Source organism: Cydia pomonella, chromosome 22 (genome assembly GCF_033807575.1).
Source record: "Cydia pomonella isolate Wapato2018A chromosome 22, ilCydPomo1, whole genome shotgun sequence".
Classification (NCBI taxonomy): domain Eukaryota; kingdom Metazoa; phylum Arthropoda; class Insecta; order Lepidoptera; family Tortricidae; genus Cydia; species Cydia pomonella.
The window spans coordinates 8,645,815-8,663,494 of NC_084724.1; the positions used below are offsets into that span (position 1 = coordinate 8,645,815).

General features: G+C 40.1%; 2 protein-coding genes across 6 annotated transcripts in view; both read right to left on the reverse strand.

Annotated features, from left to right (window-relative positions):
- Positions 1-17,680, reverse strand: part of LOC133530113 (A disintegrin and metalloproteinase with thrombospondin motifs like) — a 229,442-nt gene that overhangs the window by 126,336 nt on the left and 85,426 nt on the right. The gene's annotated exons all lie outside the window — the stretch shown is intronic.
- Positions 9,657-13,244, reverse strand: LOC133530415 (uncharacterized). Its single transcript, XM_061868324.1, has one exon. It carries the CDS (start codon positions 13,242-13,244, stop codon positions 9,657-9,659), a length of 3,588 nt encoding a protein of 1,195 aa, XP_061724308.1.

Sequence of the window (17,680 nt, forward strand, 5' to 3'; positions counted from 1 at the left end):
GCAGTTTGGCAGATTAGTAGTTTAAGGCTTTTTGTAATCTTCTTTTGATTCACATCGTCCCGTCATCTAATATAACGGTACTATTATACTAATATGTAGGTAAAATAGGCACGGTGTGGGTGCCGCAAGATGGGCGAGGAGCTGGCAGACCCAGGTGGAGATGGCGGGATGACCTGGCGTATCTCAACGGCTAACCGGAGATTCCTCAAAACCGAGACTGATGGAGATCTAGGGTTGAGACCCAGCAGTAGTAGGACACCATGTTGGCTATTAATAATAATATGTAGGTAAAACAATTAAAGTTATAATTTATGTCTCATTACTCATTAGACCTAAGTTTTAAACTATACCATTATTATGTAGTTCAAAATTCGATTGTAGTTCAAAACTCCTTTTAAAAGGAACTCGGGACTTGGGATAAAACCTATTGTTTCATTTCCGCTAGTAATTTTTAGTCAAATACAGAACGCAGACCTGCCGTATTCAGGTATAGACAACATGATATATATAGGGTTGTCGTTGAGATTCAAGATGGCGAAGACGTCTCGAGAATATTTTTTTGTGTTTTGCTCATTTATGTTGTTCAAAGTGTAGTATTGATTGCTTATTATGCAGTGAACTATCGTGGAAGTGTGCAGTTAATGAAAAACTAATCTTGAAACGCGTTTAACCATGTTTTAATCAACATCCGGCAATCCATCGTGGCTTTTAGTAAAGTCCAGCTATCTCTTTACTAAAAGCAACTACCGAACAACGTCATGCTCTACGAGCACACTTAAAACTTACAACGAAACTTGACATTGGCAAAATCATCATAGATTTGATGGAAGCCATATTTTAAAAGAAGAAGAAGACAACATGATATTAATCTTCTCTATATGTGCTAAAATTAATATCGAAACAAAATCATAATTTAGGAACCTGAATACGGCTCCTAGACTCACAGACATCCTTTTATAATCCAGATAAAAATCCTAGTAGATCAATGCCCTTATATACCCCTGGTGGGTCTCAATACTAAGTGTAGAGTGGTTGGTCCACCGATGATTATATATCATAAGATATAGTTCATAGTAAACTTAGAAGGGAACCATCTAATAGTTCGTGATACTTCTAAATTTGACAAATCGCATTTAACTCCTATAGTAACACCACAAAATGGATTTGACAGATCGTTAAACACCTTATTCACCATATTAATGGCCTCACACGAATTAAAAGTTAAATGCTATTAATCTTTATTTGTCATTAAAACCTTTTTGGGCTGAGATCGTTTTGCGATAAAACAGTTATCGTAAATATCATTTGACCATCTAATAATATCGTTTATCGATAAAAATGCCTAACATTTCGTTCTTTCTTAATGATGTTTCCAAAATTGGCGATTACCAATAAAAATGGTACGATTATCATAACACAAACACAATTCATTCATAATTTGTGACGTCTTTGAATTCGTTGAACTTTAAGGCACCTATACGACAAACATCTGTGTTACCCAAACATGTGATTCGGTCAATTTATGATCTAATATGTATGGGGAATATTATATCCAACTTGAAACAAGTGAAGCATGATACTTTTGGGTATTGGGGGCTTTAGCATTCAAAACTTTATCTAATTCCATCTAGCTATAACATGAAAATGGTGCATCATAAAAAAAATTATGTATCCTTTTTTGTTAAGAATTTAATAAAGATTACTTCTTTTAATCACACTTTATTCGTGAATTGTATACTTTTCACAAAAAATAAAAAATAAATTGTCAACCGGGACAGGGGGGAACCGGGGGGAGGGGATGACTCGCTAGTGTGCGTCAAGCACCATACCCAAAGGTATCATACTTAATTAGTTTCAATATGGATATAATTCGTTTTTCAAAAAACATAATTTGACCGAATCATATGTAAATATAACATAATATATGCTCCTGGCTTATGTTTGTGTCACACAAATTGACTTCCATAAGTATTCGTATTTTTGTAATTCCATGTCAGTTTCATTCTCAATTGTACACTGTCAAGGGTACGTTCGTTTTTATTACATTTAACTAACATACAACATACTTCTAGAATAACAAATACGCAAAGCTACCTCAAACGGTCAATAACAAAAATATCTTCGCTGTTCGTAGTTTAAAACCATTACCATCATAACGACTACGTTGGTTGATTGCATAAGATTTTATTGCAACTGACTGTACCAAATTAACATTAATCACCGTCAGCGGAAATATGTCATGTCCGATATACCTCACTTCTCTTATCACTATTATATCGATCGATAGCGAGTTTTTCTCGTTGTCACGTTCGTTGGTGAATGGACCCACGACTCGGCCTTCGAACGCCGATAAGCGGGATGAAAGAATTGATATGTTCGTTATTGTATTGAGAAATTTTAAACAGTAAGTTTTGTGTGTACGTATATAGAAAGTACGTATCGGAAGATATAGTAAATTTAAAATAATTAGGGCCACTTGCACCATCCCATTAACCCGAGATTAACCGGTTAAACCTAGAGTTACCATGGTTACTAGTACAATTTGACATTGAGTTAACGATTTAACCGGTTAACCCCGGGTTAGTGGGATGCTGCTAGTGGCGCTTCGATAATTAAGTGACTTAAGTTTAAATATCAAAAATGTGCGTGAATTGTTGTGCCTATAAAGCCAAAAGCGCTATACAGCGCTTATGTTGACTTATAGTGTTCGCCGAAATGACAAAGGCGATTAAAAGTGCAACACTTTGACAACCACAGTCTGCCAAAGCCGAATAATACAATATAAATATATGTTTGAAGCGATAAAATGAACTATGACCAACTCTGTCAAGAAAAAGAACATTAAACTAAGCAACAACTAGCTACGTCAATCCTTCTTAGCCGGCAATAATTCTCTATGCTAATTTCCCGGCCGGGGTCGACGCACGCGCAGCACAGTCTTCTCGGAAGCCCGCGGGACCAAATATTAAAATATGGCCGACCAGGTGTTTTCCGTTGTAGGGTTGCCAACGATAAGTTTTACTATATTTGTTAAAAATACGCTTAAGTTACAAATTTAATCGTAATTAGACACTTACTTGACGCCCGGTCTGGCCTAGTGGGTAGTGAGCCTATGAAGGCGATGGTCCTGGGTTTGAATCCCGATCAGGGCATGTATTTGTGTGATGAGCACAAGTATTTGTTCCTGAGATCCTGAGTCATGGATGTTTTCTATGTGTGTGTTTTTAGGGTTCCGTAGTCAACTAGGAACCCTTATAGCTTCGCCATGTCCGTCTGTCTGTCTGTCTGTCTGTCTGTCCGAGGCTTTGCTCCGTGGTCGTTAGTGCTAGAAAGCTGAAATTTGGCATGGATGTATAAATCAATAAAGCCGACAAAGTCGTACAATAAAATCTAAAAATTTAATTTTTTTTAGGGTACCTCCCCTACACGTAAAGTGGGGGTGAAATTTTTTTTTCGCTTCAACCCTAGAGTGTGTGGTATCGTTGGAAAGGTCTTTCAAAACTAATAGGGGTTTTTAAGAAACATTTTTTGATAAAGTGAATATATTCGGAGATAATCGCTCCGAACGAAAAAAAAAATATGTCCCCCCCCCTCTAACTTTTGAACCATAGGTCAAAAAAATATGAAAAAAATCGTGAAAGTAGAGCTTAAGAAAGACATTAAATGAAAACTATAGCGGACATGATCAGTTTAGCTGTTTTTGAGTTATCGCAAAAAGTTTTTCCTTCATAGTAAAAAGACTTACTTTAATTAGGTACTGATTATGCAAATTTGCCTATTTGTTTAACTCGGGTGAAAGGTACCGTTTCATCCCTTGGTTAACAATTTACTATAATTTAAGCTCCAGTTTAGCTTATTGTGACGGAAGAGTAACTACGGAACCCTACACTGAGCGTGGCCCGACATGCTCTTGACCGGTTATTATTTTTAATATTATATATCTCGTTGTCTGTGTACCCACAATACAAGCCTTCTTGAGCTTACCGTGGGACTAAGTCAATTTGTATAGGAATGTCTCTATAATATATTTAATTATACTTAATTATTTATTTAAAACTTACGTCTGTTATTATGGCCTGGATTAACTTTTCATTTGTATCAATTTTGCAAGTCAAACATTACAGAAGACCGAAGATCGCCAATTAACACTGCCCGGTTACCAAAAGAGCCAACCCTAATTGTCAATGACCAGGTGCTGCAAAAAAGGGTTCCGCGCAGCTTAGCAACAGTTTAAATTGGACAAAAGGACCTTATCCAATTACTGATATTGTTTTCAGGATAAAAAGTAACGCAATTTCGTACGGCGTCGAAACGTCGTGTGAGAGCGAGATAATGAATTAAAGATACCTACGGATACTGAGTTTTGAGAAAGAATAAAAAATCAGACAAGTGCGAGTCGGACTCACCCACCGAGGGTTCCGTTCAAATTTATAGTTTTGAGATTTTTCCCTGTATTTGTAGTATAAGATGATATTACTTTCCAAGTTTCATAGTTCTAGGTCAACGGGAAGTACAATATAAATTGTGATTCCATTGAAAGTGTCGAAATATACGGTATTTGTGGCATGAATGGATCGTACCTTTTTTTACGTTAACTTAGAAGTTTGATTTTTTCACAGCTTCAAGGGACCGTAGACCTGAGTATATGGTTTTAATTTCAACTCGATACCTCAACGCGTTCCCGAGATATAGAGCCTTGAAAGACAGACAGACACGAACTGACGGACTGACGGACGTCCGTCCGTCACCGAACGTACAACAAAGTGATCCTAGAATGGTTCCGTTTTACCTGTTGAAGTCAGAAATCCTAAAAACTAGTGGATTTGTGAGATTCTAATCACTAGATGTCGCTATCACATCCCAAAGGTGTATAAACAAAAAGGAGGGAATGGAAAATATCGCACGCTTCTAGTAAGCTTAGATAACTCAGTTGGTTAAGAGCGATTTCAAAAGGTCACAAATTAGAGTCATGCCGGAACGGCGAATTTTTTCTTTGATTTAAAAACTAATTAAAAGTTGATATTGTCACTAAGTAAATGCTTATTCTTACTTTTAAATATTTTATCTTTATACCTACTCGTAAAAACGCTAGCAAAGTTATACATTCTATAATAACAAGCAAGCCCATAATGAATAAACATAATCTTCAAAATTAATCACAAATGTATTGATCATCGCTATTCTAATAAATAACTAGCGACTCCTAAAACGCGATAATCGCTCCATGCGGAAGTACTGTCGGAAGTTTATAAATATCAAATAGGATCTAAACATAAAATATGTTTACTTTGTACGTAATAAAGTTTGCCTTGGGGTATTGTGAGAATTGAATTCTCTCTTTCATACAACACTGGATTGCCTAGAATAAAATTATACTGGCTCATGATATCTCTGTTTTATTAATCGACTTCAAAGTTTCAAAAGGAGGATGTTTTTTTATGTTTGTTGCCTCAGAACTCCGCCATTTCTCAAGCTATTTAGAAAATTATTTTTTTGTTTCAAAGTACACAATATACTTACAGATTGATCCCATTTATGTCAAAATCCAGTTCTCATAATAAGCTGTCTTAATAAGTTATCTCGACATTCTATACAACGTCAGGAAAATGCGACATTATTGTAACTATATTATTCCCCTATATACTAATTCATACTTCTGTTAAATTAATATTTTGTATTTTTTAATTGTAAGATGGACTCTGTCTGAAATAAAATATTTTATTTTAATAAGGTTTTGGTACAAGCTTTTATCGCTGACTGTACTTTTCTTTCCACAGGCAACTAATACCTACTCATCGAGACAATTAAAAAAACTCCAAACACAATTAGGTTGCGTTGTTTAATCACAGAGTTCCTATGGCCACCTCCTGTGTCCATCATCAGATCAGCTCGATGGTACCATAATATTTGTATTGTCACCCGACTTACATATGTAGAAAATTTTCAGCTTCATCGGAAACCGGGAAGTGGGTCAAATTTAACTTGCAAGATTTGACCCGGACATTGCAATGCATTACATTGCAAGTTAAATAGAAGTTTATAATAAAAAGCGATTTCAATGATATCGAAGTTTTCAATTGCGTATGTGAATAGGCGTTTGGCACGTCACCACGTAACTGCGATTGACAACCTTATGTGATTTCACGATTGACCGTCGCCGGGCCGCTTCAAGCATATAAAACCTAGATATCTTTATAATAATGAAAACCCCGCCAGTAGCACTAAAACGAAGAGTTGCATTAAACAAAAGACCAGTTTCGTTACCAAACGCTCGTGTGAACAGCGAACTCTTTGTGTCCATTACGACACGTCCGAGTTTACGACACTGCCGATTCTAGGCTCATTGTTTTTGGTATTGAAGTTCATCATTTGTATTGCGATTCGCATCGTAGTGTTTCGAAAATCTCTGTTTTGGACGTAATGACATTAATGATCACGAGACTGACTTCTGTTGCGTAATGATTTTGAGACTAGTTTTCTTTTATTATAGAGGTGTGTCCAGATCTAGCGAACGCGCTGCGGCCCAAAATTACAGGTGACCCTAAAATACGTCTGTGTATCAAAGCTATAAGAGGTATATTCTTTTGTTTTAGTTTGTATTTTTAATGTTTAATGACATTTAAAAAAAGATGTGTAAGTAAGAAAAATATTCCTAAAAATTCTTTGTCAAAGTATTTATGGAAGCGTATAGAAGCATAAGCATACAGTATAAACTATGAATCTGTACAAATTGCAAAAACTGTGTTTAAACAACAAATTGGAAATGAGAAAAAAATATGATAACTAAACAGAAATAACGCGACATCGTTTGTTCATTTGGAACAATGATGACGATTAATAAAAACTCCGTCAGGTTCTTTCCCGGGCGTCAAGCTATCTACATACCAAATTTCATCTAAATTGGTTCAGTGGTTTAAGCCGTTTGAAGGGGTAACAGGCAGACAGTTACTTGGCATTTATAATATTATAGTAGGGATTGCCATATTAGCAAATAGTTAGCGTAGCGTAAGCAAAAAATCTACCAATATTAATATTAATTATTCATAAAGAAAATATAAGACAACCATGTTAAGCAACAAACGACTTACTTTTTTTGTATATCAACCTAACACATAAAGTAAGTCAGTGTTTTACAGTGTTTGAAGATGGTCTTTCTAAAGCCACAGCGGTTTAAAACCAAACCTTGTTTCAACCTTGCTGTTCTTTACGATTATAATAAAATAATAAAGACAGTTCATTCACACCTTAATCCGTCTAACGAGGGGTCTCCAGGCAAAACGTCGTAAAAGCCTACAAAATACATATAAATTAAGTTCTTCTTGATGACAAACATTTAAACCCAAGATTGATGGGAGATCAATTGTATGGCGGAAAAGCCTGATTTGTGTCATAGACACTAAGTGATTCACTCAGATATGAAATGAAAAGGGCACACGGAAAAAAATATATAAAAACTCAATATTCAAGATTGGAAGCCTTGTGACATGATTGTTTTTACTTGGTTTTTTTTTACAATATATACACTGAATTAAAACTGTGCTTTTTTATTTGATAATTTGTTATTTGATACAAAAAGTAGTATACTTGGTCCTATAATAAAAGACATTTCATTTCTTGACCGAAAACATTTTTGAGTTTACTTATACTTTAAAATCTTGAAAGTATTAAATAATATTCCTTGTTTCAAGACCTTTTTTATCCGTGCATTTATTATTGAGGCTTGCAAAAACTGTAGCAATTACCGTGCAAAATTCACTAAAATTGGTTATACACAATATATACTTTGAAAACATATCTGAGCGAAAATAAGAGTGTTGAATAACGGGGTGAACCCCCCGGGGGTTTCCGTGGGGGAAGATACATTTTGACAGACTTCAGCTAGACTTCAATTGGTTATTATGAAGAAACTCAAAATAGTAGTCATGCACTGAAGTGTGAAGTGTTTTCTCAAATGAGTTTATTTTTTTCCTCAAAAGTGTAGTACCTATTTTTTGTGTTGAATTAAATAAGCTTTTATGTTTGAGACCATATTTACATAGAGTGCGTAGGTTCAAAGTAATACGCGAATTAATCCAGCATGTAATGCACTTTTCAAGATGGCGGTTCCTCTGGGTCAAACATCAAAACATTGGACATGAAAACGAGACCACTAAAATTAACCGTATAAACTAAAAAATTTTTTAGGGTACGGACCTCAAAAGGAAAACACGGAACCCTTATAGGATCACTTTGTTGTCCGTCCGTCTGTCTGTCTGTGAAGATCCTTTATCTCGGGAACGCGTTGAGGTATCGAGTTGAAATTAAAACCATATACATATAAGGTCCCTTGAACCTGTGAAAAAATTTAACTTCTAAGTTTACGTAAAAAAAAGATACGGCCGTTTTTGCCGCTGAAAATGGAAAATTTGACACTCTCAAGGGAATCAAAGTTTATTGGGTATTTCCCGTTGACCGAAAACTATGAATTTTGGCAAGTTATATCGTCTTTCACTACAAATACAGGCGAAAATCTGAAAACTATAAATCTGTAAAAAATTAAAAATAATATTAAATTTGTACGGAACCGTCGGTCGATGAGTCCCACTCACATTTGTCCGGTTTTTTAATGATATAGAAGGGAGGGAGGGGATTTTATTTGACATTTGTCCTATTGTATTAATTATATTAAACAAAAGTCCGCCTAACTTAAAGATTATATGAGAATCGTTAACGGCATTTCGTTTTCTAAATCAAACACTTAAGCGTACGTCACATATTTAAAACAGCCAATAAACAGGAAAGTGAACGCGACGCTTAAGGATGCCCCACACGCTCCCTTTTCACATTTGCTCGAATATAATACGTTCGTGCGGCTTTGCTCGTGTGAGTGGAATCCAAATCGGCTTTCTTTTGATACGATTCAAAGTGCCGCAAATGTATCGTATCCCTTTACTATCAATTTTAAAAAGCTAAGTCAAAAACGACGTTTGTTGTTCAATAGCGAGAGAGTGGACTGTAGTTCGAAAAAGGGGGGCGATAGGGAATGAAATTTAGGGGTCGGTTGAGCAAGAAAGTTGTGTTGCGATAAAATTAAATTACTGAGTTGAGCTTGAGTGTAAAAGAACAGTGTAGGGCGAAGTTACCTTCCAGTCCGGGAGTTGTGGAGTGAAATCGTCGGTCGCCGCTGAAGACCGCTGGTGGCGATTCCGGCTGTCCTTTGTCGCAAGCTAGAAGTAAGCTTAGAACCGTTACCTTGAGTCATCCAACTTAGACCTCGGATTTTCCACTTCACGGATGTGCACGGCGTCCTTCGGCTACACAACACTGATACTAAATATGTGCTAATAATGTTACTGGTAGTAGTGCTTTGGGTCAACGCGAAAATAATAACGAGAATAGCGGAACGATGTGATCTAGTGGTAGGTTCGTGACACACTGGCTCTGTCAACTGTATGACAGGGCAACAGTTTATTTTTTGAATATTTGAATGTCAACTGTGACATGGTGTTGCCACAGTGAATACAGAAAGTATATTATTAAGGCGTAACTGAACATTCCGCCCACCAAAATACACTAGTATTTTGACTAAGCGAAAAAGAACAATGAAAGTGGAACGAGTACGATAATATTAAAACTAAACGAGGAATGGACAACACAAATGTAGCGCACTAAAGTGACTACGCAGGTAGTGGACACAGCTTGACCACAGGTCGTTTGTACAACCCTGTGGCAGTGCGCACAGTAACCACACGACAGATCCCGTCGGACCCGGGATGTGTATCGATAATGCGACCCAGTGGCCACTTCATTGGGCTCGTCTGCTCGTTCACAACGAGCACAAGTGCGCCAACTTCGACGTTAGGATGTCTGTCATGCCACTTCATCCGCTGCTGGAGAGTATGCATATACTCCTTCGACCATTTGTTCCAGAAGTCCTGGTGCATCTTCTGAAGCAACTTCCAGCGTTGGAGAGGGCTAACCCGAACGTCTGAGAAGTCTTCCTCAGGCACGACCGATAAGGGTTCCGTGGTGAGGAAATGACCCGGTGTCAAGGCCGACAGGTCGTTGGGATCAGTGCTGAGTGGAGTGAGTGGCCTTGAGTTGAGTAAAGCCTCGACTTGGGCTAAGATCGTCGAAAATTCCTCATATGTTAACCTTTGGTTCCCGACGACACGCGACAAGTGTGTTTTTACAGCCTTGATACCGGCCTCCGCGAGACCTGAAAAGTGAGGGCTGCCTGGCGGATTAAATTCGAATTTAATCTCGCTATGCGTAGCAGCATCTCCTACTAGACGTTGCAAAATGTTGCTCGCACCGACGAAATTCTTCCCCTGGTCGGACACCAATCTATTACACCGACCACGACGTGCGACGAAGCGTCGAAGCGCGGCGAGAAACGCGTCTGAGGACAGTTCAGTGACGAGCTCCGTGTGTATGGCCTTTGTCGAGGTGCAGACGAAGACGCAAATATAACCCTTGTAAGTTTTGTTTCCCCGTCCGCGACCCAGGGCTATGTCGAAAGGTCCTCCGAAGTCGACAGCAGCACTCAAGAACGCCTTGAGCTGAGCCACCCTATAAGATGGCAAATCACCCATGAAGGGCGCTGGAGCACCGAGTGGTCGGACACGGAAGCATTTCATGCATTTCGACGTGACTGCGTAGATAGCTCGCTTCGGGGACAGTATCCAGAAATGCTGCGATAGCAAATTCTGAAGCGTTTGGACGCCTGGATGCATGAAACGCTTATGATACTCGTCAATCAAAAGGGAGGTTAGCCGACTGTCGCGAGGTAGTAAAAGGGGATGTTTAACATCAAACTCGAGAGAGGTTCGCGACAGGCGTCCGCCCACCCTCAAGAGACCCGCGTCATCGAGGAATGGGGACAGTTTTTTGAATGACTTCGGGAGGGAGTTCGAAAGATTGTTCTTCACCTTCTCGATCTCCGAAGCAAAATGGCATTGTTGCACAAAGCCCACGAGAAACATTAGAGCCTGTTTTATTTCCAGGGGTGTTAAAGGGCCATCCAACAGGTTGTTAGACGTCCTTTTATTTCTCACGTTGTGCACGAAACGACGACAATATGCGAGGACACGTTGGAGTGTCCTCAGCGCCGAGAATTTGTTTATTAAGTTGTCAGTCCACGTCTCCTGCACTGAGACGGAGAGGACAATCACCTTGCGCTCTTCGTGTAGGACATCCACGTCGACTGACAACGTTGGTTTAGGCCAGTCAGACTTGTCCAGCACGAGCCAAGATGGACCCTTCCACCAGTTACTATGGTGGACCAGGTCGTCCGGCAAAAGCCCTCGCGACCCACAGTCGGCTGGATTGTCGCCAGTCCTAACGTGTCGCCAACAATCAGGAGGGATAATCTCCTGGATGTGACTTACCCGGTTAGCCACGAAGGTTTTCCACTTGGAGGGGCAAGACTTTATCCAAGTCAACGCAACGCTGGAATCAGACCATGCATAAACCTTATCGATTTTGTGGAGAGGCTCTAGAGCCTCTGCGACCGACGCTACTAAATCTGCAAGCAGAACTGCGGCCAGCAATTCCAAACGTGGTATGGACAACTTACGAAGAGGGGCCACTTTAGATTTACCACAAACCAGCTGGACGTACCGCGTTCCGTTCTCACCCGACGTTCGAATGTAGATCACCGCGCAAAATCCTCGCTCTGAGGCATCGCAGAACCCGTGGACTTCGAGCGAGACAAAATCCTTGACCATTCGGCGCGGGACTGACACGGATCTCAACGAGGGCAGCTGCGCTTTGAACTCTTGCCAGTCGGAGGCAAGGTTCTCTGGCGCGTCGTCATCCCACGAGACACCTGAGACCCAGAGCAACTGCATAAGATATTTCGCGAAGAATGTTACTGGTGATAGGAGGCCTAGAGGGTCAAAGATCCGAGCAATCTCCGAGAGAATGGTACGTTTAGTGCACCGACGATCTTCGACAGCCACCTGAAAGGTAAAGTCGTCCCCTTGAGGTAACCACGAGAGGCCAAGAATTTTTAGGGAAATGTCCCCAATGGAGTTAAACTCCCGAAAGTTCTCAGAATACAGGTCTGAGGTGGGGACACCATCGAAGAACTCCTGTTGGTTCGACGTCCACTTCCGTAAATGGAAACCACCAGAAGCTAATATTGTCGACAACTCTGACCGAAGCCTCCGAGCTTCTTGAACAGAATCAGCTCCAGACACCACATCATCGACATAGATGTCGCGGTCTAGAACTGTTGAACCGGAAGGGTATTCTGCTACCGATTCCTTGGCCAATTGAGCGATTGTTCGGAGAGCTTGGTAAGGAGCGGACGAAACGCCGTATGTAACGGTCAGCAGTCGATAGTCCCGGACAGGCTCATTGACAGACGGACGCCAAAGGATACGCTGATATTCAGCATCTTCCGGGGACACTAAAATCTGCCTATACATTTGCTTGACGTCGGCCGTGAAGACAACACTATGCCAACGAAAACGAAGGAGCAAGTGGAAGATGTTGTTTTGCAGCTTCTGCCCTGGCAGTAGCGCGTCATTTAGCGAGATGCCTCGGCTGTCCTTGGCACTGGCATCAAATACGACCCGAAGAGGAGTGCTGGTCGACGAGGGCCTCAACACTCCATGATGGGGAATGTAGAAGAACTTCCCCACATCCACCTTCGGGGGGTCACATTCCTCAAGGTGGCGACAGCTTTCGTAGTCCTTCATAAAGGCTACATAATTTTTGTAAAAATCGGAGTTACTCAATAACTTCCGCTCTAACGAGGAAAATCTCTTAAGAGCGATGGCCCGAGAGCCCGAGAAAGTGGGTTTGTTGGAAGTGTCAGTAAAAGGTAGAGGAACGACAAATCTACCTTCTTCTGTGCGACGAAAGTTAGCGAGAAAATATTCCTCGCACAACTGATCCTCCTTCGACAAAATGACAGTGTTCGGGGAGCTGACATCTTCCAACTCCCAGAACTTCTTAATAGAGTCGTCAATTGACAACTTGCCCACGACCAGTTGACAGCTGTTGCCACGGAACCGAGACCGACAAATCTCCGTAGCACCGTCACCCGCGTCACCCATCAAAATCCACCCGAAAATGGTGTTTAGGGCAGTCGCCTGGCCAGGGGCCCCACGGATTAAACCGGGGCGCAACGAGGAAGCGAAAATGTTGACATTCAGGAGCAAGTCAACAGGCCCTGGAATGTGCCAATAGGGGTCGGCTAATTCCAAGCCCCTAATATGTTGCCATGAGGAGACATCAATCTGTTCCGTTGGCATTTCTGGACAGATTTTTGGCAACAAATAAGCCTCCAATGACATAGAGATATCAGAACTTCCATGGCTTGGCGAAACGGTACATGACAATGTGCCACCGGGCCTAGCCTCCACTTCACCGATACCAGTCACAGAATGCTTCCCATATTCTGCCCGAAGACCAAGCTTTTGTGCACATGCTTCGCTTAAAAAGTTGCAACCACTGGCACAGTCAAGCAAAGCCCTTACCGCTACTAAGTCACCTTGGGCATTTCTCACCAAAACCTTGGCAGTTGAGAATAAAGAAGAAGCCGCAACATTACTTGCTACCATTGCCAGCGGACTTGATGTGTCTGATGGAGGTGGCGAGTTATTTACACCTACTGCCGGGGAAACAGGCACATTTGCCTTATTAAAATGTAACAGTGTATGATGGGAGAACCGACACTGCTCACACCGCTGTTTTGACTTGCAGGTCTTGACAGAATGAGACCCCGACAAACACAGAATACACAACTTGTTCTCTTTAACACACTTGAATCGAGCAGCGGGGTCATATTTAAGAAAAGTTGGACATGATGTAAGGCTATGAGCCTGCCCACAGATCACACATATTGGAGCGGAGACTACTAAGGCCATTTTTGGCTTACTCGAAGACTTACTACTACTAGGCTGAGGAGTACTAGCAACAAATCCCATTGACCCAGCAGCATCTAGCGCTCGGTGTCGTCTTTCAATAAAATCCTGCAACTTACTATATTCTGGGATATCATCAGAGTCATGCTCCAGCTCAAACTGCTCCTTCGTGTTCCTATCCAACTTCGACCACAGTAATTGTAAAAGTAAGAAATTTTTGTCCGGCAAATCAAAACCCTTCAAAATCGATAAGTTTTCAGTAAAAACCCTATGAACCCGTTGTAAGTCACTAGCCCGAGACGCTTTCACTGGCTCACAATGTATAAGTTTGTCATAGTATGTAGTTGCAATTAATCTAATTTTATTATATTGCTTGTACAGCGCTTCATATGCAACCTTATAATTATCATCGGTCACAGGATAATTCTTTATAAGGTCGTACGCCTCATTCTGCACACTCGATAGCAAATAGTGTAACTTTTCTACAGGGGCAATGTCTGTTCGCTTATCTACTAACGAGTTAAACAATTGTATAAAGGTTACCCAATTTTCAATTTTACCATCGAAAGCTTTAATTTGTAATTTTGGCAACTTTGGCAAGACTGGCTGTGGTGCCCCCGAACCTGCCGAAGCCCCAGCGAAAGATTGCTTTCCATTCTGCAACCGCGATCTCACTGCCCTAACTTTCGAGTCGAACATCGCGGTATGGGAGCAAATCTCGCGGTGCTCGCTTCGCGGAGCATTGCTTAGAAGCCTTATTTGTGCTTCATGAAAGTTCTTTGCAATTGTACACAATTCATTCTCGTCACATAAAGCTAATTCCGAATCCGATAGCATCTGTAAATACTCTATTCTCATCACTTGATAGTCACGAGCAATCATTACCGTGTCTACACCATCCTCTTTCTCGACAGATTTATCACCGTGCGACATGTTAATAAACACAAAACACTGCGATTATTACACAAAAAAAAACTTCAAAACAAACTGCAATTCACTTAGCTTCATAGACATACAACATAACCTTAGCTTACACTTCAATGACTGACACTGACAGCTGACAGTTGATACTTGACAACTATCAAAAACGTTGCCAGCAATATTAACAAGTGACCGAATGATTTTATTAAAGCACCACTACACGACCAACTTTCTTGCTTACCCTCGAACTTTTTAATAAGTCTACCCTAAATTTTTAATGCAAAAGATGACAAAACAAATTTGAGTAAGCAACTATAAAACGAGAAACGACAAACCATAGGTACTTTATCAAACTATCCGGCTCGAAGGACCAAAATGTTCAATAGCGAGAGAGTGGACTGTAGTTCGAAAAAGGGGGGCGATAGGGAATGAAATTTAGGGGTCGGTTGAGCAAGAAAGTTGTGTTGCGATAAAATTAAATTACTGAGTTGAGCTTGAGTGTAAAAGAACAGTGTAGGGCGAAGTTACCTTCCAGTCCGGGAGTTGTGGAGTGAAATCGTCGGTCGCCGCTGAAGACCGCTGGTGGCGATTCCGGCTGTCCTTTGTCGCAAGCTAGAAGTAAGCTTAGAACCGTTACCTTGAGTCATCCAACTTAGACCTCGGATTTTCCACTTCACGGATGTGCACGGCGTCCTTCGGCTACACAACACTGATACTAAATATGTGCTAATAATGTTACTGGTAGTAGTGCTTTGGGTCAACGCGAAAATAATAACGAGAATAGCGGAACGATGTGATCTAGTGGTAGGTTCGTGACACACTGGCTCTGTCAACTGTATGACAGGGCAACAGTTTATTTTTTGAATATTTGAATGTCAACTGTGACATGGTGTTGCCACAGTGAATACAGAAAGTATATTATTAAGGCGTAACTGAACAGTCGCCATGTAATAGAGTTCAAATTGAGACAGAAGTCATTGAAGTGTAAAATTTACGGCTAGTAACATTTTTGACGCGTTCGAAGTTTCGCCGTTTTGTGAAAATAATGAAAGCGGGGCATTTAAGATAAACATTAAGAGGAAAGGGGACGGCCGCTTCTCCAAAAAAACGTAGTCCCTATTTTTCTCTCTGGATACTGACATTATGGAAAATATTTTTATATCACTTGATGTAAGTATACTAACTATAGCTATGCCCGTTTGACTTCTTTCGATTTTTTTTATATTAAAAAAATCAAACTGTGCTTAATATACAACAAATTGTGTCAAAATATTTTCAATAATGTTATACAGAGAGGAAAATGAGGACTACGATTTTATGAAAAGGCGGTTTCGCGCGGGATCTAAACTTTCGTTTTAAAGACCTACGCATAAAACGGTACATACAGCAGCGGAGGCAGCATGGGGCATTTTTATCGCCTGTCACCATACCTGTCACGTTCTAACATGTATGTAAGTGCGAAAGTGACAAGCGATAAACATACAACCATGCTGTTCCCGCGGAGCAGATAAGCGGGCGAGGTATTCAAAATAATGCACACACGCTCTTAGGCTGCCTTATTTCTATCGGGTGGAGACGACCGGAGATGAGAGAAGAATAACATTGGATGTAATCCAGAGGAGTGGAGAACAGATGTGGCTTACAACCAATACCGATTGTTGATTTCCGCATGTCGACTCTCATCTTCGCCTTAGTGGATAGATAAGCTTACTCACGTAACATAAAGCTGTGTTCAGATTATTTTAGCGTACCTACCCACACCAGATCGCACAGTCGTCTCCAAAATGACGGCGAATGACCACCCCACACGGTGAGGCGCGAATGGATACAGTCTCCACAGCAGGGATGCGAAAGAAACCTCTCACACTCTCCTGGGAAGGACCAAGGAAGGGTGTCGAAATAACCCACGATGACGATTTTAGAGTTACCAAACGAACTTGGCAGTGATTTTGATAGCCGAGACTGTGCAAGGGTTATTTTAAACGCCAAACTTCTATCGAATTATGACATTTAAATAACACTTTCACAGTCTGGGCTATCAAAATCACTGTCAACTTATCTTAATCTCTAATTCTAGGCACCTCGACCGCATAGCTATTTCTGCTACAGAATGAACATTATTTTAATTATCAGAAACCGTAAACCGTTTAAAACTGACAATGATATATATGTAGCAGGTATATAAAAAGACACAATCCGGCAAGGCTTTTTTTTAGTTTGATTGAAAAAAATAGTCGTCTGATTAAAATATATAATTGAAAAAAAAAAACAAGTAATACTTTATGGTATTTGTTTATCAATAATCTTGACTTCCTGCAACATTTCAACTTATTTAAAATTGACTGAATAATTACGAATTGTCAATGACACTTGTGACCCTTCGGCTTTGGGCGTGTCACGATTATGTCACGGCCTACCGAGTTATCAATACTGTCAAACATGATATATTTTCTGCATAATGTTGTTTTGTTTATGGTAAATATGCGTTATAGATCGTGTCATTCACGAAGACACGTGCCTTAACTGCCTTAACTCGTATTGTCATGGAATTAAAGGTTAGATTTGATAAATCTGCGCGTCATCGTGGATGACACGAACTATAATAAGAGTTATGGCAAAAGATAACTAATAAAAACTTCAATATTATGTGTTAAATTAAATTTGTGTGATAGACAAGTTAAATTAACAAATGAACAGACAAACAGTAAACAATAAACATACATACACTTTATATATTTTTACATAATTTGATGTATATTAACCGCCCCTGTTTGACTTTTTTCAATTTTTGCTTTTTATAAAAATTAGGAGCGAAAAACAGATTTCATACAAATTTTTAAAGGCTCCTAAATCTTTGTTCAACTTTCGTTTGAATGTCGGTTTTTAGATGACATCTCTATTAG

Excerpts from the sequence above, each read along its gene's own strand:
- LOC133530415 (XM_061868324.1), bottom strand. The coding sequence starts at position 13,244 with ATGCCAACGGAACAGATTGATGTCTCCTCATGGCAACATATTAGGGGC.